The sequence below is a fragment of the Elgaria multicarinata genome, chromosome 20 (genome assembly GCF_023053635.1).
Source record: "Elgaria multicarinata webbii isolate HBS135686 ecotype San Diego chromosome 20, rElgMul1.1.pri, whole genome shotgun sequence".
Classification (NCBI taxonomy): Eukaryota; Metazoa; Chordata; class Lepidosauria; order Squamata; family Anguidae; genus Elgaria; species Elgaria multicarinata.
The window spans coordinates 4,751,504-4,777,420 of record NC_086190.1 but is presented as its reverse complement, the minus strand read 5'-3'; the positions used below and the strand labels follow the sequence as shown (position 1 = coordinate 4,777,420).

The following is a 25,917-nucleotide window of genomic DNA, read 5'->3' as shown; positions in this document are numbered from 1 at the left end:
GTGGTTTCTTAGAAGTAAGTGGGTCTCCTTGGCCTCAGTGTGGCTTACTCGCTAGAAAGGCACAGGGAACGCTTATCAAGTTTGCAGACGACACAAAATTGGGTGGGATAGCTAATACCCTGGAAGACAGAAACAAACTTCAGAGTGATCTTGATAGGCTGGAGTGCTGGGCTGAAAACAACAGAATGAAATTAAATAGGGATAAATGCCAAGTTCTACACCTAGGAAATAGAAACCAAAGGCACAGTTATAAGATGGGGGATACTTGGCTCAGCAATACTACAAACGAGAAGGATCTTGGAATTGTTGTGGATCACAAGCTGAATATGAGCCAACAGTGCGATATGGCTGCAAGAAAGGCCAATGCTATTTTGGGCTGCATTAATGGAAGTATAGCTTCCAAATCGTGTGAGGTACTAGTTCCTCTCTATTTGGTCCTGGTTAGGCCTCATCTAGAGTATTGCATCCAGTTCTGAGCACCACACTTCAAGAAGGACGCAGACAAGCTGGAGCATGTTCAGAAGAAGGCAACGAGGATGATCAGGGGTCTGGAAACAAAGCCCTATGAGGAGAGACTGGAAGAACTGGGCATGTTTAGCCTGGAGAAGAGACAATTGAGGGGAGACATGGTAGCACTCTTCAAATACTTGAAAGGTTGTCACACAGAGGGCCAGCATCTCTTCTCGATCCTTCCAGAGTGCAGGACACAGAATAACAGGCTCAGGTTACAGGAAGCCAGATTCTGGCTGGACATCAGGAAAATCTTCCTGACTGTTAGAGTAGTACGACAATGGAACCAATGACCTAGAGAGGTGGTGGGCTCTCCCACACTAGAGGCATTCAAGAGGCAGCTGGACAACCATCAGTCAGCAATGCTTTGAGGTGGATTCATGCATTGAGCAGGGGGTTGGACTTGATGGCCTTAGAGGACCTTTTCAGCTCAACTATTCTACGATTCTCTGAAAGCATCTGGGACTGAAATGGTCAATCCAGCAAAGGCTTCCCTGTTTGGTATATATTAATGCAGCTCCTCGTCCTCTTGCTTATTGGTCCTTATTCATTTCCTGACTGCATCCCGCAATCAGCGAAGGTCTCGTCATACGGTCGCCTTCCCCAACCAGTGCCCCAGACAGCTTAGCACCAGGCCAAGGAAAGCTGTCATAATGGGTGTTTAATTAGTTGTTCCCTAAGTCAAGAGGGAACTAAAGCACTCAAAACACGGAGATCTTTGTTCACCACAGGCTTTCTGAAAGGCTGGTATCCGGGAGAAAGGGGGCACTTTCAATCACACTAAAGTGGATCATAGAATCATAGAATAGCAGAGTTGGAAGGGGCCTCTAAGGCCATTGAGTCCAACCCCCTGCTTAATGCAGGAATCCACCCTAAAGCATCTCTGACATATGGTTGTCCAGCTGCCTCTTGAAGGCCTCTAGTGTGGGAGAGCCCACCACCTCCCTAGGGAACTGGTTCCATTGTCGTACTGCTCTAACAGTCAGGAAGTTTTTCCTGATATCCAGCTGGAATCTGGCTTTCTGTCACTTGAGCCTGTTATTCCATGTCCTGCACTTTGGGAGGTTCGAGAAGAGATCCTGTCCCTCCTCTGTGTGACAACCTTTTAAGCACCATGTACATTGATGGTGCTATATAAATAAATAATAATAATAATAATAATAAGTATTTGAAGAGTGCTATCATGTCTCCCCTCAATCTTCTTTTCTCCAGGCTAAACAGGCCCAGTTCTTTCAGTCTCTCTTCATAGGGCTTTGTTTCCAGACCCCTGATCATCCTGGTTGCCCTCCTCTGAACACGCTCCAGCTTGTCTGCGTCCTTCTTGAATTGTGGAGCCCAGAACTGGACGCAATACTCTAAATGAGGCCTAACCAGGGCCGAATAGAGAGGAACCAGGACCTCACACGATTTGGAAGCTATACTTCTATTAATGCAGCCCAAAAAAGCATTTGCCTTTCTTGCTTGCAGCCATATCGCACTGTTGGCTCATATTCAGCTTGTGATCTACAACAATTCCAAGATCCTTCTCGTTTGTAGTATTGCTGAGCCCAGTATCCCTCATCTTGTAACTATGCATTTGGTTTCTATTTCCTAAATGTAGAATTTGGCATTTATTACTGCAAAGTGTTGCACTGCAAAGTAGCCCTAATCCATTAAGACCCATTCCTGTACAAATGACCTGTTCCTGTGGCTAGAATTGGCTTGTTGATATGGATTAACAGAGCTGCCTCCATTTTGGGAGGTGGGTGGCTGTGATGAGCATCTGCACTTCAAAATTTACGTCACGGGAATTCGCATCACCAGCGGCTTCACAGATTGGTGAAGGGCCTGTTCAGACACAGATGGAGAGGCGTGGGTAGGAGAACCATGGGAAGGCGGGGTAATAGAACCACGACAAGCAGGCCCGCCACACAATCACAGAACCACGCCGTGGTTCTGCAGCCACCCCCCTCCACGGTTAGGTGGCTTAACTCTGAATGGTTTAACCACCCTTCCAGCCACCCTTCCATGCCCTGAAAGGGCGGCTGGCAGCCATTCCATGGCGAAAATGGAAAAACAAATGGCGACCAGCCACGGAGAATATCCACAGTGGCAAGAGCATCTCCAGAACTGGCCGCCATTCTTGCCAGCAAACTCTATGGTCACAGCCGTTTTTTCCCCAGCGAAATGAGCAGAAGTACCCATGGGGTTCTCATCACATGACATGGGGAACCACCATGGAAGCCTGCTAACCATCTTGCAGAAGATGAGTAGTGGACCTCAGTTTACTGCCCACCGTGGGGAGGGAATTCCACCACCACATGACACCCAAGCCCACCATGGATCACGGTTTCAAGCGGTGGGCTCGTGTGTCGTCCGAACAGGCCCTGAGTGCATCAAAAGCCCTTTTTCCAGCCCACACCGGACCAACGGTCACGGCAATTCTATTCAAGGTCAGAAAAATTGCCACGAGGCTGGCCTTCTTAAAAGATGTGAGGACGGCGACTCAGGGAATGTGGGATGCAGCGTCTTGGTGATGACGTTGTCTCGATTCTCACGGTGTAAATGTCAGACAGCTGCAGAGAAAGCGGCAAGTGAGGAAGCAACCTGCAAGCTGACTCACTGAATGGGGTCAGAGAGCCAAAGGCTGGCTTTTCCCACCCCATCCCATCAACCCCCCGAAATCAACCAATCAGGCAGCACTTCCAAAATGGAAGGCAATGACCTGAACACAAGGATAGCCCAGTGCGATGATACCTTTGACTTTAACTGTCATTTTCACATTAGAGGACAAAACCTAAAGTCGTGGGAAAGAGTTAACGTTTGACTTCCTGTGGCTGTGACACTTCCCCCCCCCCCCAGCGTCAATCCTGGGAACGATAGCCAGGATGCCAGGGCTCATCAACCGGACGACCAACGCTGCTCTCCCGCTCACTGCCTCCGAGGTCACCTCTTGCGTCAGCGGCTATGCGTTTGGGATGACTGCCTCCCTTACCTACGGCAACTCGGAGGACCATCCTTTTGAAGGTACGGGTGAAAGGGCCTCTGCACTCATCCCTCTATCTCCGTCTTCGTTGTTTTTCTCAGGTGGTGGCATGGTTTGACGTGGGTCAGAAAAAGGAGGAACGGGATCTCAGGATGCAAAATACTTGCTTTCATGAAGCCCAGCTTTATTCAAAGGGCTCCCTCAGGGGGCTGTAACATTAATAATACAAAAAAAAAACATTACATTAAGATAGATATTTATTTATTACATTTATATACCGCCCTATAGCCGAAGCTGTTTAGCTAAGTATCTTTTGTTATGATGGGGCAGAAATCTCATGGTCTTGCAACCTTCAAGGTTTGTTTACTGAATGTAATCATAGAATCATAAAATAGCAGAGTTGGAAGGGGCCTACAAAGCCATCGAGTCCAACCCCCTGCTCAATGCAGGAATCCACCCTAAAGCATCCCTGACAGGTGGTTGTCCAGCTGCCTCTTGAATGCCTCTAGTGTGGGAGAGCCCACAACCTCCTTAGGGAACTGATCCCACTGTCGTACTGCTCTAACAGTCAGGAAGTTTTTCCTGATGTCCAGCTGGAATCTGGCTTCCTTTAACTTGAACCCGTTATTCCATGTCCTGCACTCTGGGAGGATCGAGAAGAGATCCTGGCCCTCCTCTGTGTGACAACCTTTTAAGTATTGGAAGAGTGCTATCATGTCTCCCCTCAATCTCCTCTTCTCCAGGCTATCATCCTAGAACCACTGCTTTCACCTGCCCCCTGAGCAAGCTATCTCCGTGTGGCCACTAGCCCACTAGCTAGCCATGGAGATGGGCTGAATTTCTTTATACCACTATCTCCAACTGAGCCACAGCCCAAGTCAAGAACTGGCCCTTCTCACTATCTGTCTGAAGGTGGTTCAAAGGCTGTGGGCCAGCCTCAGTTCCCATAATTCCAAGCCAACATGGCCAATGGGCAGCTGTGAATTATGGGAGTTGTCATGCAACATATCTGGAGGGTACCCAGGCCTTTGGCGACTCTCCAATGCCAATGACATTTGACCCCATAAATATAGTTAGGTCTCCACTGGTTATCCTGAAAGAGTGTTTCCCTTTTACAGGCCTCTTTGTCTATCCGTTGGATGAGTACACAACCGTGGTTGGCTTTGAAGCGGTTGTCTCCGAGCGGGTTGTGACCGTGCAAATCAAAGACAAGGCCAGGATAGACGATTGCTACTTTGATTGCTGTGGCCCCGCCAATGGAAGGACGTTGGAAGAAGGTGGTGAGAGAATTCTTGATGAAAATAATCTAATAGGGCAGTAATGCAGACTGCTCAGTGGGGGGGTGTATAATAACCTCCAGGCCTCTAGGTGGCAGAATCGCTTGGGTCCAGATAGGCTGTTTCCTTTAGTAGGGGTGGGGTGTGGAGGGAGAAGCATGGCCAATGGTCCAAAAGATCTGGAGATGTGCTTTCTGGTCTCCCTTGATGTAGAGGATACACATTTCTAGGCATGCTCAGACACTCTTGACAGATTTTGTTTGTATGTATGTGGTGGGGTGGGGAGGGGGCATCACAAGGGAAATACACTCCGCCCATGATTGGTAAACTTTGCTGGTAAGTTCTCATTTATAAATCACCTACAAGCATTTTGTGGCATTCAACAACCTGTTAAACATGCATGAAACCAATTTCTGAATACAAAATGGCGCCAACCCTGTTGGTAGGTAGGTGGGTCAATGGTAGGGTGACCATATGAAAAAGAGGACAGGGCTCCTGTATCTTTAACAGTTGCATTGAAAAGGGCATTTCAGCAGGTGTCATTTGTATATATGGGGAACCTGGTGAAATTTCCTCTTCGTCACACCAGTTAAAGCTGCAGGTGCCCTGCCCTCTTTTCAATCTGGTCACTCTAGTATAGCTCTTGCAGCTTTAACTGTTGTGAGGGAGAGGGAATTTCACCAGGTTCTCCATATATACAAAGGACACCTGCTGAAATGCCCTTTTCTATGCAACTGTTAAAGATACAGGAGCCCGGTCCTCCTTTTCATAGGGTCACCCTAGTCAATGGGAGCCCTGCCAGAAAGGAATGTTTTGCTTTGGTGGTCTCGCTTCCTTTTGACGCAGGACGCATCGTGCTGGATGAGGACTTGGAGAGGATCGTCTTTGTGGCCAACGTGGGCATCGTTCCTCCCCAGGAGAGCGTCTCCGTTTGCATCAGCACCTCCTCCGAGCTGCGGACTCTCCCTAGCGGGGCTGTGAGGGTCCTCCTTCCAGCCGTGTGCGTCCCCAAGGTCCCCCAGAACAGCGCTGACACCACCACCACCCTCTCTGGACACCACCTTCGCTTGTAAGGACCGAACGGGAGAGGCTCCTGCTTCTGCGGGGTTTGCTGCCACTCCAGGGGGAGATAGGGGGCCTTGCTGGACCTACCACATAATCCGGTGGGGAGTAGGGGCGACAGTGTGCTACAGCTAGCGCGCGCCATCGCCCTTTTCCAGACGTAACACGTGACGGGGCAAGGGAAAGCCCCGTCGCGTCCGCCATTTTTTTCCCCTTAAAGGGCCAATGCGCAGGAGTGCACCGCCGAAAAAGGTAGGGTTTTTTTTAAAAAATAAAGGGTCCCCCGCTCCCCCTGCCCCTGATTTCCCCCACACACAATGCCTGATGCCCCCCTGCCCGCTTGTTCGCCCGTCCTCCCCTGTCCGCCAGGCCCTGTCCCCGTCCTTCTTCCCCCCCCATCCACCATGCCCGTCCCTGCTCGTCATGCCTGTCCCCCGTCCCTGCTCGTCATGTCCGATGCCCTCTCCGCGCCCCCCGTCAGTGATCCCCCTGTCCCAATGGGCACAGCGCTCCTATGAGCGCTGTGCCCAGTCCGTGGCTTCTCCCGGCTACTCGCGAGTAAGCGAGCAGCCGGGAAAAGCCACGGACCCTGCTAGACCTCAGGCCGGGGCTGCGGAAAAGCCAGGCCATAACCTCATCCAGTTATCCTGGGTCAAGGGAGGACTTAGCCCGGCCTGACCCCGGGATCCCCTGTGTGTCATCTGGATGCACAGGAGGGAGACCAGGCCTCACACCGGGCTAACGCCTCGTCTAGCAACGGCCAGGATGTCCGTTTATGAATTGCCAAAACAGAGGACACACATTTCCGTAAAGTTGCATAGGCTAATTTGCATGGATAAATGCAAATTTAGATGATGATGATGATGGATGATTTGCCTTGAGTTAGCAAAGCATAGGAGACCATGGGTATGATAGAAGCTATATCTTGCGTTTATCAAATTAAATTACCCTGGACCCTTAGGGTCTGAAACATGTTGGATTTTATTTATTTTATTTATTAAAACATTTATATCCCGCCCTACATCTTTGGTTCCACCCCTTTGCCTCTGGCTTTTTTTGGCAGCCCTATTGGGGTTCTCCATTCTTTTAGCCTACATTTATATCACACCTTGTTTCCTCTTGCAAGGAACTGAAGGTGTTGTACATGGCCTCCTCCTCTCCATTTTATCCTCACAACAACAACCCTGCGAGGTACCCTGAGCTGAGAGTCTGTGACTGGCCCAAAGTCATCCAATGTGCTTCCATGGCTGAGTGGGGACTAGAACCCGGATCTCCCGACTCCCAGGCCAACACTCTAACCACTACACCACACAGGCGCTATATAGTAAATAATTCCTATAATTGAAATCGAAATACACTACATCTCACCATAGCGTGGAAGACAGTAACCAGGGGGCCAGTGTCCCCGCCTGCTCAGTCTGCTAAATGTTGATGGACAACCCTTCTTCAGCTTCTTTATAAAGAAACTGGAATTGGAGATGGCAGCCTTTCAAGTAGAGCAGCCTTCCTCAACCTGGGGCGCTCCAGATGTGTTGGACTGCAACTCCCAGAATGCCCCAGCCAGCTGGCTGGGGCATTCTGGGAGTTGTAGTCCAACACATCTGGAGCGCCCCAGGTTGAGGAAGGCTGAAGTAGAGGATGCCTTCAAAGAAGAAGACAGTCTTTCAGAAGTTCATCAAATAGAGGACCTTCCACTGTAAAAGAGGACACCTGGCTACCCTAGAAAAGGGGGAGGGGGCAAAATCATCACATGATAGGGATAAAAAGAACCAAAATTTACCAAGAAAGAGAGCGTAATCTCGTGGGGTGGGCAACTGGTTTCCCTCGGCTGAGACTCAAAATCCCTCCGCAAGTGATTGCTTCAGACTTCAGGGAAGAGGAATCGATTGTGAGCCCGGCAGCTAACTGGGCAGCGAAAGAAAAAAACAGACAGAGAGAAAAGGGTGACTGAGATGAGCCAGGGGCTGGAGCATTTTCCTACGAGGGAAGGTTACATTAACTGGGATTGTTTAGCTTGGGAAAAAGGAGGTTAAGGAGAGACATGATAGAGGTGTATAAAATCATGCATGATGTGGATAGGGAGACATTTTTCTCCGTCTCTCAAAATACTAGAACCTGGGGGTCATCCCGAGGGTGACCACATGAAAAGGAGGACAGGGCTCCTGTATCTTTAACTGTTGTGACGAAGAGGGGATTTCACCGGGTGCTGCATGCGTACAAAGGACACCTGCTGAAATTCCCTCTTCATCACAACTGTTAAAGGCACAGGAGCCCTGTCCTCCTTTCCATAGGGTCACCCTAGTTATCCCATGAAGCTGATAGTTGGGAGATTCAGGACAGATAAACGGAAGGACTTCTTCATATAGTGCAAGTTGAACTATGGAATTCACTACAACAAGGCGTGGTGATGGCCACCAATTTGGAGGGCTTTAATAGGGGGTTGGATAAATTCCTGGAGGAGGAGGAGGAGGAAGTGATCCCTGGCTACTAGCCTCAATGGTTGTGTGTTACCCCCAGTATTCGAGGCAGTAAGCCTGTGTGCACCAGTTGCTGGGGAACATGGGTGGGAGGGTGCTGTTACACCATGTCCTGCCTTGTTGGTCCCTGGTTGACAACTGGTTGGACCTTCAGTCTGATCCAGCAGGGCTTTTCTTATGTTCTTAGAGACTAAGGATTATTTATTTATTTATTTATTTATTTATTTATTTATTTATTACATTTTTATACCGCCCAATAGCTGGAGCTCTCTGGGCGATTCACAAAAACATTCAAAGTATAAAACAACAGTATAAAACCATAATATAAAATACAATATAAAAGCTCAACCAGATCAAAACAGCAGCAATGCAAAATTACAAATTTAAAACACCAAGTTAAAATTTATTTATAGGCTGTTAAGATGCTGGGAGAATAAAAGGCCTTCACCTGGCGTCTAAAGGCATAGAATGTAGGTGCCAAGCGAACCTCCTTAGGGAGCTCATTCCACAGCCGGGGTGCCACAGCAGAGAAGGCCCTCCTCCTGGTAGCCACCTGCCTCACTTCCTTTGGCAGGGGCTCGCAGAGAAGGGCCCCTGAGGATGACCTTAGGGTCCAGGCAGTTACATATGGGAGGAGGCGTTCCTTCAGATAACCTGGCCCCAAGCCGTTGGAGAACAGCAAGGATGTTGGAGAATCCAACTGAGAGTGGTTTAGTTTGCTGAATGTTGATCAGCTCAGCCCCTGAACTTCAGCTTGTTTTACTGCAAATAGTTGGGCCAGTGCACGGATTTTCCATTTTTAAAAAAACTGCATGAGTAGAAACGTGTCCAAATGGCAGCTGCGCTGTGTGCAAATTTCGGTCGCAATTTGCACAAATCGAACTGCACGTTTGTGCAAGTTACTCAAATTGCGGCCAAAATTTGTGCAAATTGCACCTGCAATTCGCACCAATTTCTATTTATGCAAATTTAAAGGGGGGAATTAGGAAAAAAGTCCCCAAATGGGCATCCCTAAGAGAGAGACAAAACAGGTGACCCCATAATACTTTTAGGCCTTCCCCCCAACCTCTCACCATTGGCTTTAATCCCCAACACATTACCCCAAGGGGATGACGGCCATTGACCAGAAAATGGTCCCCATCCCTAGTCTGAACGTGAAGCAGCTCTAGTCCCATTCCTGCTCCGTTTTGAACGTTGCAAGCTCAGAGTTCCTCTCCTGACCTGCTGCCTTCTCCTTAGCAGAGACAGACATTACTGCGGTGCCACTGCTCCGGACCAAGTGGGGAAATTCTGCCTGGCCCGTCTTCTGGAGACTGAGGCAGTGAACCCTACGGCATATGAGTTCAACTTCTACTTGGAGATCCGAGGACCTTGCTTACTTGCTGGTAAGCTGGGGAGATTGGATAAAGGAGGCCAACCTTAGTGAGAGGCGATGAAAGAGTCAGTATGGCAAGTATGGGCAGAGAGAACTCAATTTAGGCCTCATCTGCACCAAGCTGGACATTCCACTATGAAAGCAGTATGAAAACGATATATAAAAGGCAGGAGCCACACTAGGGCTTTGCAGCGGTGTTGAACTTGATTTTGACCTTGGTTGTATTCCCGTTAGCCATTTTGTGTGCCATTTTTTGGGGGGTGGAAAGGCAAGAAATAAATGAATGAATTAGTGCTACTACTGTTATTTGTTACTTTTCTACATAGCATTCCAATTAGGAGTGTGTAAGTTCTCCCCTTGAATCATAGAATAGTAGAGTTGGAAGGGGCCTATAAGGCCATCGAGTCCAACGCCCCCAACTCTACTCCTTTTTTTGAGTTCGAATGGGTTGAAATTGCAAGAAAGGGGATTTCAACTTACCATTACGAAGACCTTCCTTCCTATTATGAAGGCAGGGTTGGAAGGCGGTTGGAGATCATGGTTGGAGGCTTTGAAATGCAGGCTGGGTAGCCACCTTTTCAGGCTGCTGTGGCATTTAATTTCCTGCCTTGGCAGTGGGTGGCACCAGATGACAGTGGAGGGCTCTTCCCGTTCATCTATTTTGCCACCGGCTTCCCAACACAGGAGTCGAAAGCCCGACGCACGAGATCCGAGCGGATGCCGATCCGTCTGCCAGATCCGCCCAGAGCATTGCGATCACGCTGGCCAACAAACATACCTTTGACCGACCTGTGGAGATCCTGATCCATCCAAGCGGTAAGTAACCGCCCAGAGAGCTTTGGCTATTGGGCAGTATAAAAATGTAATTGATACATAAAATAAATAAATAAGCCTGGGAAATGCAGGTAAGTTGCATATTTCATGCACTGTTAACTGTTCCCCTTGGCCTGGGATGGTTCCTATTTCTTTGACCAGTCCCTTCAGTGACAGCTGGGGGACAAAGGCTGAGGAAAGGGTAGAAACTCAATATTCTAGTTAGATTTTCGGAAGAGGGCGTGAGAAGATCATGCGTGGCACACAGCAGCCACATGCTGTGCATTGGAAAATATATGGGTTTATGGGGGTTTTCTCTGCTAAAAGTTGGTGGAGAAAGTTGGGTGTGGGTGTGTGGCCGCATTTGCTCCGAATATAGAGCTGCCAACACTGTCCCTGATATTTGGCTCTCTTTATCATTTGGGGATTTGTGGGTCAAAAATACCATTAGCGTGAGTTGCTGGTTTTGTAGTCCTTAAAGCTTCAGCTACCTAAATCTAGAAGTGAGGTCTTGGAGGGAATCTACACGTCGTACTGAAGGCGCTTGCATGCGCCCCCAGTACGCCTCCAAAGCGATGGTGTAGATTCCTGCCTACCTGCAGCCCAGAAGAGACCTCTTCTGGGCTGCAGGTAGGCAGGAATCTACACCATCGCTTTGGGGGCGTACTGGGGGCGCATGCAAACGCCTTCTGTACGATGTGTAGATTCCCTCTTGGACTCCTGAAGGGAAGCATCTTATTTCGGGGGTGGGGGGATCTTTACAGTGATGAATGGACAACACATTTATGTATTATTGTATTATTGCATTTCTATCCCGCCTTTTTTCCTCCAAGGAACCCAAGGCGGCGTACATAAACCTCTTCCTCTCCATTTTATCCTCACAACAACAACCCTGTGAGGTGGGTTGAGCTGAGAGTCTGTGACTGGCCCAAAGTCGGGTTTCCATGGCTGAGTGGGGACTAGAACCCGGCTCTCCCGACTCCCAGTCCAACACTTCAGCCACTACACCACACTGGCTTTCACTACACCCACTGCACCCCCAAAACCCTGAGCTTTTGCTCCTGCAGGGTTGCGCCTTGTTATCCCCATGCAAAGGAACGAAGTTTATATGGGTGATGGGAGCGAGGAGCTGCCCCCACCGCCGCCCCTCCCTCCCTGGCTTTTTCCTGGTGAATGGAGCAAGGAGAAGGAAAAACCTCCCCCCGCCACTGCCCTGCAAAAGGAAGACTCTTCTCCTCATGGAGACCGGCTGTTCTGGTGTGGAAAAGAGAGGGAAAAGCACCACAAATGCACTGCAAAAATAGGGGCAAGCTCTTGTGCTGATGAAAATTCTTATCTTTAATAATTTCGTCAATACGCTCAACATTTCGGATAAAAATCTGTCCTCAGGAGCTGAAGAGAGACGCAAGCCACTGTAATCCACACTAATAAAAAATAATAGCAATAGTTCAAAAGTCCTCGGGGACGCCCAAAAGAGAAAGAAAAAGCAGAGGACTTTTTCCAAGTGTCATATCCTGCTGCGTGTAGATCCGGCTTCAATGGGGTCATGCTTTGAAGCTGATTGGTGGGAGATGCAGGACAGATAAAAGGAAGGACCACACAGTGGAAAGTGAAGCTATGGAATTCGCTGCCACAAGATGTGGTGATGGCCACCTATTTGGATGGCTTTAAAAGGGGGTTGGATAAATTCCTGGAGGCTATCAATGGCTACTAGCCCTCATGGTTGTATGCTATCTCCAGTATTCGAGGCAGTAAGCCTGTGTGCACCAGTTGCTGGGGAACATGGGTGGGAGGGTGCTGTCGCACCGTGTCCTGCTTTGTGGGTCCCTGGTCGACATCTGGTGAACAGAGTGCTGGACTAGACGGACCCTCGGTCTGATCCAGCATCAAGGATCTTTTTATGTTCTTATGAAGAGATCTCTGAAAGCTCATGTCATTTTTGCAATGGTTCAGTTTTCTAACAACGAACGACCAGAGCAGAAGTGGAGAGAGGCAGCAAAATTCACTGCCTCACATCACATCCTCAGAGCAGCCCTGCGCACATGATTCAACTCCCAAAGCTCAAAATTAACTAGCTACCTCTTTTACGGTCTCTCTCTCACACTACCGCTTCTCTTTTGTTAGCACACACACACACACGCACACACGCACAACATCAAGCTTAGCTGGAGCAAGTGGGGAGCTACCTGGGCTGTTTACCTGTAATTTCCCAGACAAAAGATGTGCCTAGCAACTTGGCCGCTCACCACTAAATAGTCCTTCTAGCCCAATTCCTCTTTTCGTTCCAAAGCCAAGCAGCGATGGAGCACAGTGTCCAGGGGAAAGCCACGCACAACTATTCTCTCTCTCTCTCTCTCTCTCTCTCTCTCATCCCCGCTTTCTATATCTCTGTATATCACTCGGTTCAGCTTTATTGCTTACAACCCAAGGTCATCTCAATATAAAACCAGAACAATTACATTGCAAACGGAAGAAAAAGAAGGCACAGTTATTTGAATGTGAACCATCAGAAATGACAGTAAATCCATTACTCCCAGATTCAAACCTAAATGTAACATTCCATGCTATTTTGGGCTGCATTAATAGAAGTATAGCTTCCAGATCACGTGAGGTGCTGGTTCCTCTCTATTCGGCCCTGGTTAGGCCTCATCTAGAGTATTGCGTCCAGTTCTGGGCTCCACAATTCAAGAAGGATGCAGACAAGCTGGAGCATGTTCAGAGGAGGGCAACCAGGATGATCAGGGGTCTGGAAACAAAGCCCTATGAAGAGAGACTGAAAGAACTGGGCAGGTTTAGCCTGGAGAAGAGAAGATTGAGGGGAGACATGATAGCACTCTTCAAATACTTAAAAGGCTGTCACACAGAGGAGGGCCAGGATCTCTTCTCGATCCTCCCAGAGTGCAGGACACGGAATAACGGTCTCAAGTTACAGGAAGCCAGATTCCAGCTGGACATCAGGAAAAAACTTCCTGACTGTTAGAGCAGTACGACAATGGAATCAGTTACCTAGGGAGGTTGTGGGCTCTCCCACCCTAGAGGCCTTCAAGAGGCAGCTGGACAACCACCTGTCAGGGATGCTTTAGGGTGGATTCCTGCATAGAGCAGGGGGTTGGACTCGATGGCCTTGTAGGCCCCTTCCAACTCTGCTATTCTATGATTCTATGATTCTATGGAAGTCCAGTTTCCAATTTAAATGTTTAGAAGTGACTGCTAACCAAACTGGGGGTGTCCATCCCTGGGAACTCTGTCCTGCTTTTAGTTTGATGGAGCTTCAAGGGGTGTCCGGCTCGGCTCGCATTTTTGATCAAACCCCCCAAATTCCACCGAACCAGCTGTAAATTGTGTAAACATTTATTTAGTTACAAGATTTGTTTACTGCTGCGCATCTAGACAGATTCCGGAGTGGTAAACAACAAGAGATCAAATGAACAAAAGATACGAAGAATCAAACACGATATTATTAATATCGTGAATATACCCAGTCACTGCGTTCAAAATCTAAGAGGCTCGGAGTGTGGCAACAAGGGACAGGGCCTTTTCGGTGGTGGCCCCCAGACCGTGGAACGATCTCCCTGACGAGGCTCGCCTGGCGCCAACGCTGCTATCTTTCCGGCACCAGGTTAAGACTTTCCTCTTTGCCCAGGCATATGGCAGCACGTCTTAATCACCCACATGTTTAGTTTTTAAAACTGTTTTTAACTCTTTATGTGTGTTTGTTCTGTGTTTTAGAATTTTAAATTCTGTATACTCGTTTTTATCTAAATTTTAGAATTTCTGTAAACCGCCCAGAGAGCTCTGGCTATGGGGGCGGTATATAAGTGTAATAAATAAATAAATAAAATCCTTTTAAAAAACAACAACCAGAATGCCAATAAAATCATGGCTGATCAATCAACAAAGACTTCTTGAAATAAAGCTGTTTTCAGGAGGTGCTGAAAACAAGAGAGTGTTGGCAACTGCCTGACCTCCAGAGGACTTCCACATAGAACAGGGGCCACCACACTGAAGGCTCTTCTCCGGGTGGGTTCCAGGTAGGCCATAGGTCCATCTGGTGTTTCCACACCTTGGAGAGCTCCTTTAGAATTCTGACTGGTTCTGACTAAAAGCCGGAGGGGATTCACCGCCCCACTGACATCAGAGCCACCAGCCTCCACTGCCCTTACTTCAAAGGTGTTCTCAAGCATTCTACATTTCGGGTGCTGCTCCTGCTGCTGTAGTTCGTGCCTCATCAGGATTTCCCCCTCCTCTCTTTTTGTTCCACCCTGGCTGGCTTTCCAGAACCCCACATGCCTCACGTCTTGATGGAAGAGGGCGACATGTCTCCTGCCGAGTATGAGCAACACTTGAAGGGGCGGAATGACTTCATTAAAGGGACGAAGAAGGATCCGAGCCCAGAGAAAAAGGTGAGGAGGTGGTCATGTCCAATACCAACGGAAGTAATTGCATGGTGTATTCTGGGCCACTGCTAGAGACAGGAGGATATTCCCCGTTCCACATTTTAGGTTTTCCTCTGGTTCGCACAGCGTCCATTTCCCCTTCTTCTTCTGGGTTCCAGTTAGATTAGGAGAATTTCTCTAATTTTTATTGATCGATTGCTTTGATTTTCTACCCACCCACCCCCCAAAAAATGTCACTCACGGTTGCACTAGATTCCAGAATTGGTACATGCACTGTTTAACATACCTTGTAGATTCTTTGATTTACTCCCACCTTTCTCCCCATCAATGGTACTGATGTGCAAGTGTGGAGGAACCCAAAAGGATCCCCTTTGTTCGCTGAGTAGTGGTCAAAGACTCTCAAGACACAATTTCTCTCTCTTTAGAAAGTTTATTACGAGCAGCGCTGCAAGGTGGTAGCCCTCCGAGGAGCTGAGGAAGGAAAGGAAAGGAACCTCTCGTGCAAGCACTGAGTCATTACTGACTCTTGGAGGGACGCCAGCTTTCACTGACGTTTTCTTGGCAGGCCTTATAGCGGGGTGGTTTGCCGTTGCCTTCCCCGGCCGTTATTTCAGGAAAGGCTAACATATTTATAGGGTCAGTTCCCCTTAGAAACAACGGCAGAACCCCCTCGCCAATCATAATACAGTTTTGCAATACAGTAACCAATGACAGACAAGGCATTTATGTATGTGCGGAGTGCAAATAATTCTAAGACTAGAAAAACAATACGTAGATGAGTATTGGAATTATTTAAGCAAACATATATCCATCTGTTTCCTTTTTGCAGTTTAGCTTGCTTTGAAAATATCTCACTCCACCCTCTAACTCAGCCTTCCTCAACCTGGGGCGCTCCAGATGCGTTGGACTACAACTCCCAGAATGCCCCAGCCAGCTGGCTGGGGCATTCTGGGAGATGCAGTCCAACACATCTGGAGTGCCCCAGGTTGAGGAAGGCAGCTCTAACTGCTTCTGTTGAGACACAGTCCTGTGGCATGTATTTCAACATAGACCGTTAGTTGTGAAAGTTCTTGCAGTTTTAATATATGTCAGTTATGCTGAAAGCATGAATCTTATGATTTATAATGAAAAGGCCAAAGTAGTTTATTTTCTTTTACCTGTGGGCATAGGTAAAAAGACCACCCACCTTGATTTCCTCGACACAAGCACACATTAATAAAACGCCCCACTTATCGGTGTGAAGAGGACTGGATCCAGGATACACATACGTGCAAAGGCAAGGGGGTTGAACCTCAGGCCCACAGGCAAAATCCAGCCTGCCTCGGGTTCCAATCTGGCTGACCAGGATTCCACAGATGACCACGCCTTTTTCCACAACCACCAATTGTTGGGTTGTATGAACCTACCCGTACACTATGGTCATCAGTTATGGCCCTCTTTCAGGTGCCTCCTCTGAGCGAGGCTTAGAGGGTGGCAATAGGGGAGAGGGCCTTCTCAGTGGTGGCCCCCAATTATGGAATGGAGTCCCCAAAGAGCTCCACTATTTTCTTTTTGGCGCTAGTTAAGACCTTCCTCTACTCCCGGGCACTTGGCAGCCAATGGCAGGTTTTTAACCAGGTATTGTTTGGCTATGTTGTGTGTGGATGTGTGCCTGCTGTCTGTTCCTATGTTTGTAGCCAAAGTGTTTTATATTTTGCACAATACTGTATTTTTTTTAAAGGTTTTTAATCTTTGTAAACCACACAGAGAGCTTTGATTGGGCATGTTTAGCCTGGAGAAGAGAAGATTGAGGGAAGACATGAGAGCACTCTTCAAATACTTAAAAGGTTGTCACACAGAGGAGGGCCAGGATCTCTTCTCGATCCTCCCAGAGTGCAGGACACGGAATAACGGGCTCAAGTTAAAGGAATCCAGATTCCAGCTGGACGTCAGGAAAAACTTCCTGACTGTTAGAGCAGTACGACAATGGAATCAGTCACCTAGGGAGGTTGTGGGCTCTCCCACACTAGAGGCCTTCAAGAGGCAGCTGGACAACCACCTGTCAGGGATGCTTTAGGGTGGATTCCTGCATTGAGCAGGGGGTTGGACTCGATGGCCTTGTAGGCCCCTTCCAACTCTGCTATTCTATGATTCTATGACTGTTGGATGGTATAGAAATGTAATAAATGAAATGAGATGAAAATGAATGGTGGATTCCCAGCTGTTTCTCACGTTCTAAGAGAGTGAGAAGCTTCTCCTAGATGTCAGCTTTGAGGTGGACTCCGGCTTTGAGCAGGGGCTTGGACTTGATGGCCTTAGAGGCCCCTTCCAACTCTACGACTTTAGGATTCTATGTGCGAATTCCGCAACAGCAGGCTCAAGGGGCACTCGGCCATCGCCACTACCATCCACGAGTGCTCTCTGAGGCCCAGCTTGACCCAGTGAGCACTTGGCAGCCGCTTGTGAAATCACACACTTCCCCTTCCATGTTAATGGCGGCAGAAGTTTATTTATTTATTTACAATATTTATATACCACTCCTCATTCAAAATTTCAAAGCGGTGTACAAGATAAAATGAAATAAAAACAATAAAACACTTTAAAATTAATTTTAAAAGAAGCAAAACGTACAGTGAACCATTGCTGGTCATTAAGGAAAGGCTTCCTGGAACACTGACGTTTTCAGCAGGCGCTGAAAGGAATACAAAGTTGGTGCCTGTCTGACCTCCAGATGCAGGGAATTCCATAGGAGGGGGGGCCACCACGCTGAAGGCTCTTCCCCTGGTGGACTCCAATCAGAGGATGGGTCTATGTGGAACAACCAGCAGCATGAATCATAGAATCAGAATCATAGAATCATAGAATAGCAGAGTTGGAAGGGGCCTACAAGGCCATCAAGTCCAAACCCCCCGCTCAATGCAGGAATCCACCCTAAAGCATCCCTGACAGATGGTTGTCCAGCTGCCTCTTGAAGGCCTCTAGTGTGGGAGAGCCCACAACCTCCCAAGGTAACTGGTTCCATTGTCGTACTGCTCTAACAGTCAGGAAGTTTTTCCTGATGTCCAGCCGGAATCTGGCTTCCTGTAACTTCAGCCCGTTATTCCGTGTCCTGCACTCTGGGATGACCTCCGTGTCCATGCCCTTGGATGACCTCAGTGACTGGGCAGGTTGGTAGGGGAGAAGGCTCTCTCTCTCTCAGGTATCCTGGTCCCAAGTTGTTTGGGGCTTTGTACACAAGGACAAGAACCTTAAACCTGGCCCGGTAGCGAATAGGCAGCCAGTGCAGTTCCCTCAGCAGAGGATTTACATGCAGGAAAGGGGCAGCTCCAGAAATTGGCATGACACGGCAGCATGCAATTTCCAAAGCATCCACACCTTTTCCCTTGCATCAATGGGCCCACGTTGGCACAGGAGTGGAAGGATCTGGAAAATGCGCGTTTCTCCTTGCATTAATCCCAGGATCTCCGGAAATGGCGCCCTTCCCCCTTTCACAACTATGGTGGCCGCCATTAACATGGAAGGGGCACGCGTGTGATCTGTGCTCACAGCTGGGGTGCCTGATTGGGTTCAGGGTGCGAGACACGGGGGGTTTCCCCGCAGCCTCCTGGACCCAGTCAGATGCTCGCGACAAACCTAGACCCCACGACCATCTTGAAAATTGACTTTGGCTCTTGGGCTAAAAGAACCGGCTCTAAAGGCTCCAGCCCCATTTCCTCTAAAGTAATTCTATTAAATTCAAAAGGATTCCTCTGGGGGTCAGCAACGTGGAGACAAACGGGCAGAGGGAGCGATTCCCAGCGCCGGGCGCCGTCTCCACAAATCTGTCAGCTGTCAAGTTGTTCTTTTTGCGGAGGCCTATTTAGCCCAGGAGCGTCGGTAGGAAATGGAAATGAATTCCCCGCCTTCGGCGTGTTGTGCAAATGCTCATCAGCTGGTGGGTTTACGTGGGACAAACATCCTCGGGAATCGGTGGGCAGCTAATGAGCTTTTATTAGTTTAGACCATAATTGGATAATAGGCGAAGAGGGGAGGCAGGAGCGGGGAAAGAGCCCAGGCAAACACCTTCTCCAGTCCAAGTCACACGGGGCTCCTTGGAATGATGAAACGAAAGCACGGTTTATGCTCAGCGGAGCAGTTGTAATAACCCGCTCCAATCCAGTGCGTGCAATGCGGTATATAATGAAGGGTGCATTCCTTCCAACTCCGTGGAGGCTGGCAGCTCCGATGTCAGTAGGGCGCTCAATCCGCTCCAGGTTTCCATCAGAGCCAGCCAAAACTCTAAGGGTGCGACTGATTCTGATGGAAACCCGGAGCAGATAGCTCCTTTAGAGTTCTGACTGGTTCTGACGGAAACCCGGAGCAGATAGCTCCTTTAGAGTTCTGATGGAAACCCGGAGCAGATAGCTCCTTTAGAGTTCTGACTGGTTCTGATGGAAACCCGGAGCAGATAGCTCCTTTAGAGTTCTGACTGGTTCTGACGGAAACCTGGAGCGGACTCAGCATCGTGCTGACATCAGTTGGAACTTCCATTGTTCCAACTGAGAGCCAGTGGAGGTTAGTGAGTTAGTTAATTTCTATATGGCCCAATAGCTGAAGCTTTCTGGGTGGTTCACAACAATTAAACTGGGACCAGGGGGACCTGCTTTCCAATCCCTGCTTTCAATGTCTAGGAAATATGAAGGTGGATTCCTGCATTGAGCAGCGGGTTGGACTTGATGGCCTTATAGACCCCTTCCATCTCCACGATTCTATGATTCTACAGAGCCCATTTCACTTGGTATTATCTACACCAGCCTTCCCCAATCTGGTGCCCTCTAGATGTGTTGGACTACAACTCCCAGCATTCCCAGTGGGTAATGGCCCCCTCAGAGGAAGGCTGGCAGGCTCTCTGGGATACCTCATCAGCCCCTCCTCTGCTGCGACAAATGCTCCCCAGGGGGTTCGCCAGAACCAAATGCCTTGCTCTGAGGGACTCTTCCTCGGAGCAAGGGATTCTGGGTTAGGTGGCCTTGGAGTTTGCCAATGTCGTGACAGCACAGTTAGTCTCTGGGGCCCTCTTAATGCCGGGACTTCACTCTGAGGAAGGACCCCTCAGGGCAAGGCATTAATTGGGAAGGAAGAGGAGAAGGAGAAGGAGTGACCTCAGGGCAACCTTCCCCTTCAGGCGGTGGGGTGTTTTGCGCTAGCCCTGGCGGAGGTGATCCTTCAGGTAGCACGGTCCCCTACTGTTTAGGGCAGGGGTTGGTAACTCCAGCCAATGGGCCAAATGTGGACCTCCAGGTGCTTCAACCTGGCCTCCCAACTCTGCCCAAGCCACGCCCATTTCCCCGGGCCACCCCTGCTCTGCGTTATTGGTATTAATTACTCCTGCCTTCCCAGAGCAGCTGCCCTCCAGATGTTTTGGACTTCAACTCCCATCTGGAGCCAGGAGTGCTGGGAATTGTAGTCTGGAGGGCACAAGGTTGGGGAAGGCTAGCCTCCTGATCTGTTCACCTATCTACAAAGCGGATGGAAGGAATCTTGGTTGAGGAAAAGGAGAATGTTTGGAGATAAATGTCTTTCCTCCACTTCCGCTGCACACTGGACAGAGATAAGAGTCACATCTGTAACTCCACAGATGTAACACATCTGGCTCCACCCGTGCTTGGAATACAGGCACTGAGAGGGTTGGACTGGCGTAACGCGGACGTGGGCAGGGAACCTTTCAGGGTTCTAAAAATCCCCTCCAGCATGGCTTCTCTTAGATCCCTGTTAGAACCACCTCTGTTGCTAAATTATGTTGGAGTTTCAGCCGTTCTCTTTTAGGGAGAGATCCATTGCGAGGCGAAATGTTGTATTACGCAGGGAGGGTTGTGAAAGGGACGAAGAGCCGGGCCAACTTTCTCACTGGTTGTTGCAGACAGAAATTATCCGGAAACGCCTTCATAAGGACATCCCTCACCATCCTGTGGTCATGTTGAACTTCTGCCCTGATCTGAGGTCTGTCCAGCCCAACCTCCGGAACACCCACGGGGAATTCATCTTTCTTGTCGATCGCAGCGGAAGTATGAGCGGCGTGAACATCAGCCGGGTCAAGGTAGGAGGGCTATCGTGTGAATGGTCGCTCTTGCTTTCACGCTACATGTTTATAACGTCCGTGGTTATAGCGGGCAACGGGATACAGAAGTGAGTCTTGTGCCTTGATGTTTGGGTTCAGCCCAGATCAGACTTGGAATCTGGGGGTTTCTTCAGTGATGGAGGATCCCCCCAACAGACTCTGACACTTTCTTTAGATACAGACATGACAACCACCAGTTGCTTGGGTTTCGGCTCAGTTCTCAGACCCCTTCCCCAGGGCTGGCTTCCAGAAGAAGCCTGGTTGGGCATCTGTCAAGGGGCCCACCTCAGCAGGGCCCCGCTGAGAAGCTTTGCTCCTCCTCTTCACCATGGCGACCTGCTTGTTCACCTGCCTCTCACTCTGGCCCAGACAACGGTGGTGGTGAGAAGGAGGAGGAGCAGATGCCACGGCCTGCGTGCTCATTGGCTCTCCGCCTGTCCAGCAAGCCACTGGTAGCGACAATGAGAAAGAGGAGGAGGAGCAAGAGCAGGAGAAAGAGGAGGAGTAACTACTGCAGACTCAAACAGGCAGAGCTAAACGAAGGTGAGAGAAGGTCCGCCTGGCTAGCTTCTCGCCAACCTCCTTGAGTGTTCTTGGAAAACGCTTTCTGTTCTTCTTGAAGGGACAATTGTTTCACTTAGTTTGCATACTTTTGGACAGAGGAAAGTTCCTAGAGGTTAGTCTCTCTTCAGGTGGGAAGAGATGTTTATTGCCTGAATAAAGCTTTGTGGATTAGGTGGCAGACCTCTTCATTGTCTCCCAATAAGGCGGGAGGTTTTGGGAAACACAACAGTACATGCGACAGCTTCCATGCAACCTGGAGCCCCAACTGTCCAGGGTTTGAGGTCACACAGAGTTCATAGAATCATAGAATAGCAGAGTTGGAAGGGGCCTACAAGGCCATTTATTTGTTATTTTGGTTATTTTGGTGTATAGCTGTACGCTCAAAGTCCCCCTCCTTGTTGCATGCACAAGTGGGTGTCGGCTGGTACTTGGCATGAGCAAAACCAGACTTGGTGCTACTCAGTTTGATGGCACACCCTGCTTTGCACCGCAGCAATGATGCCTATCGAGGACTTATGAGAGGATGCCATGGAGGGCACGCCCCATCAGCTGAGCTTGGGAACGGACGAGGGCACAGCAACCAGGATGATCAGGGGTCTGGAAAGAAAGCCCTATGAAGAGAGAATGAAGCAACTGGGCATGTTTTGCCTGGAGAAGAGAAGATTGAGGGGAGACATGAGAGCACTCTTCAAAGACTTGAAAGGTTGTCACACAGAGGAGGGCCAGGATCTTTTCTCGATCCTCCCAGAGTGCAGGACATGGAATAACGGGCTCAAGTTCAAGGAAGCCAGATTCCAGCTGGACATCAGGAAAAACTTCCTGACTGTTAGAGCAGTATGACAATGGAACCAGTGACCAAGGGAGGTTGTGGCCTCTCCCACACTAGAGGCCTTCAAGAGGCAGCTCGACAACCATCTGTCAGGGATGCTTTAGGGCGGATTCCTGCATTGAGCAGGGGGTTGGACTCGATGGCCTTGTAGGCCCCTTCCAACTCTGCTATTCTATGATTCTATGTGAAGGTGGCTGACAAGGCATCTGAAAACGATGGTGCTTTTCAGTACGGCCGCTGGAAACGTTTTGCAAAGGACTTGGGGTCGTTTTGGGCTCAGCGTAATCAGGATGGGTGCAGAACTGTAGCTATGCAGGCAAGCACATCTGGCGTTGCAAGGGTTTCTGGTCGCTGCTGCTTTGTCCCCAGTTGCCAACTGGTGCTGTTGCTAGGGAGTGAAAACGTCAGCTCTGCCGACCCCTCCCTGTGTTGCCGCAGCCTTTTGTCACTACTTTATTGTCTACAGCCATGCTACCCTGAACATGCCTGGTCTTGAAGCTATGCAGGATCACGGGTGGTTCGTACTTGGATGGGAGACTGCGTGGGAATACCAGGTGCGGTGGGCTTTTCCGTCCTTTCAGAAGGACCGCATGCTCAGCGGCAGACCACAGCTTCACATGCAGGAAGTCCCAGGTTCAATCCAGAGCTTCTCCAAGTAGGGTGTAGAAAGAATCCTGCCTGAATCACTGGGAAGCTTCTGCTGCTAGTCAGTGTTGACAGTACTGGCCTAGCTGAACCCATGGTCTGACTACATATAAGAACATAGGAGGAGCCCTGACGCTGGATCAGACCAAGGGTCCATCCAGACCAGGTTTCTGTTCCCACAAAGGCCAACCAGCTGTCGAGCAGGAACTCACAAGTAGGACACGGTGCAACAGCACCCTCCCACCCATGTTCCCCAGCAACGAGTGCATATAGGCTTACTGCCTCTGGTCCTGGAGGTAGTATGAAGCCGTCAGGGCTAGTAGCCATTGATAGCTTCATTTGTTCCATGTGTTATTTGTTTATGTCCCCACACTCTGAAAAGTTAACTCCTAGGAGTAATGGCAGTGTTTCCATGAGTTTTCAAATAGGTGTGTAATGTTCTAAAATCACATTTTTCCCCCATTTATTTTTTAACGAATGATCTCTTGCATGTACCTGCTCACTGCTGGCTTAGCCTCATTTATGACCAACATCTGCCCAATTACTCTGACTGCCACCCAGTCAAGAACTTCCTCTATTCCCTGGCTTGTTATGTATCACTTGATTTGGTGAGGGTTCTTCTGATGTTTTAGTTGACTTAGCATGTTTTGGCATTTTCATGAAAATTCTTTTTAGCTGGTTTATATTTTGTGTGTTTTTAGTTGTGTTGTTGTAAGATGCCTTTCGCTTAAAACAGACCCAAGGCATCTAATAATGAATAATCTTACATAAAAATAACGTAGCGTAAGCCTTATTACGTGAGATCTACCAGACCGATTTTGCTCATTTTTGTGTTAAACTGAAGCTTGAGCAGTGTAGATGTGCAGAAAATGTTGAAAGTTCGACAAAGCTCAAAGCTCGAGCTTGAACAGCGATTAAGTTCCTCTGTGACAAACAGGCAGGGGAGCCCCTTCGCCAGTGGGATGATGGACAGCCCTGTTCGGCCAATCAGTGTAGTGTGAAGGCGGGCCCCGAGCGCAGCCACACAGTTGGGCTGTCTCCACCAACTGGGAGGGCAAATGGGATGGAGGGGACCAATTGGGGAACGTGAGGGGGGGGTGCGGCTGCACCACATGCATATTTTTTGGGATGGGGTTCATTATTCATGAGACACTTTTGCATTATTCATGAGCCCTTCTGTGGTGAGGGGACTGAGGCACGAAAAAGTGGAAAAGGAACAGGACTACTAGTGCTCATGGCAACATTGGCTTTACAGAAGGAGAAGGAGGAGAAGGAGAATTCAAACCCAAGGAAATGCAAGTCCAAGAGAGAGAGAAAAGCCCTCCGCTATCCCTGTCTTAGTCCATGGCAAAATTTCCTAGACTGAACGTCTTTGAATTGCGTCTGGAATAGAGATAGATAGATAGATAGATAGACAGACAGATAGATATTCAAACACACATAGGGTGACCCTATGAAAAGGAGGACCGGGCTCCTGTATCTTTAACAGTTCCACAGAAAAGGGAATTTCAGCAGGTGTCATTTGTATATATGGGGAACCGGGTGAAATTGTCTCCATCACAGCAGTTAAAGCTGCAGGAGCTATACTAGAGTGACCAGATTTAAAAGAGGGCAGGGCACCTGCAGCTTTAACTGGTGTGATGAAGAGGAAATTTCACCAGGTTCCACATGTATACAAATGACACCTGCTGAAATTCCCTTTTCTATGCAACTGTTAAAGATACAGGAGCCCTGTCCTCTTTCCATATGGTCACCCTAGATAAATTGGAAGCCTAGCTGTGATTTTTCTTTAATTGAAAGATGGGATAAAAGATTCCTCAAAATAATCCTTGAGATTAAAGATACAGTTAAAGATACAGTTAAAGTATCTTCATATGGTCACCCTAGCTTGAGCAGGCCTTGTTTTTGGACTCATAGCCATAACTATGGGGTGTTGGGGAACTTCCCAGTTCATATTTCAGTAACCCCCATTTTGCTATTTTATTGCTTTCTTTTTCCTTTGGGTTTTTTTAGGGGTTTGTCTGTTTGTTTTGCGTTTGTGTGATGTGTGTGTGTGTGTGTTTGTGATGTGACGTGTGTGTGTGTGTTCCACCACAAGAACCTTCTTTTCAATTTACTTGGGGGAGACGGCGACATTGATATGAAAAGCCTAATCAAAGCTTTTTTCTCTACCTGAGAAAGGAAGGATTTATTCAGAGATAAGAAAGCTAAAAATCTGAACGAACACACACTCAGAGAGAGATCTCAGAGCTCCTGCCAGTACATCACAATTTCCCAGGCTGGTTCTCATGGTGACTGTTGATTGCTGAGGCCTTGGGAGTTTGTTTTTATTAAAATGCATTTATTGGTGGGTTTTATTGTTATATTATATGCTACTGTGCTACTGTCAGATAGAAATGGTCTCGCAAAACAGCTTCCCTTACTCAGAACAATGAGGCAGAGGCCTTGCCATCAGACTAACAAACTTAAGACACAGAATGCAGAGTGGAGAAGAAGCTGAGAGGGAAATGATCAATTCCTTTAAAAGGAAGCCTCCGCTAATAAGACCGGAAAAAAATTCTGAGTTGTAAACCAGCATTTATACCTAGTACGGGCTAGGCTGGTCTTTCCTTGCTGGTAACATTTCTTAGACAGTGGTGGTGCATCTCTCCAAGAGTAAGGATGGACAAATGTGTGCAAATCCAATTCAACTTAATTATTTTATTTTTATTTGTATTACATTTTCATACTGCCCAGTCGCCAAGCTCTCTGGGCATTTCACAATTAAATCCATACAGTTCAACAGATCACAACATAATATAAAGCTTTAGAAGTTTTCAAAGGCCACATAAAACCAAAATAAACCCAACAGCAGTTGCAGCCCAGGGAAAGCCTGTGTGAAAAAGGGTGTTTTTAGGAGGTGTTTGGAGGTTACATTTTTAACCTCC

General features: G+C 48.5%; 1 protein-coding gene across 1 annotated transcript in view; it reads left to right on the top strand.

Annotated features, from left to right (window-relative positions):
* Positions 1–3,377: 3,377 nt before the first annotated feature.
* VWA5B1 (von Willebrand factor A domain containing 5B1) overlaps positions 3,378–25,917 on the top strand; it is an 85,225-nt gene continuing 62,685 nt past the window's right edge. The window contains exons 1-7 of the mRNA XM_063145307.1: positions 3,378–3,516; positions 4,594–4,752; positions 5,599–5,821; positions 9,531–9,676; positions 10,351–10,482; positions 14,758–14,882; positions 20,755–20,931. Coding sequence (XP_063001377.1) covers positions 3,378–3,516; positions 4,594–4,752; positions 5,599–5,821; positions 9,531–9,676; positions 10,351–10,482; positions 14,758–14,882; positions 20,755–20,931 — 1,101 coding nt within the window. The remainder of the gene's footprint in view (positions 3,517–4,593; positions 4,753–5,598; positions 5,822–9,530; positions 9,677–10,350; positions 10,483–14,757; positions 14,883–20,754; positions 20,932–25,917) is intronic.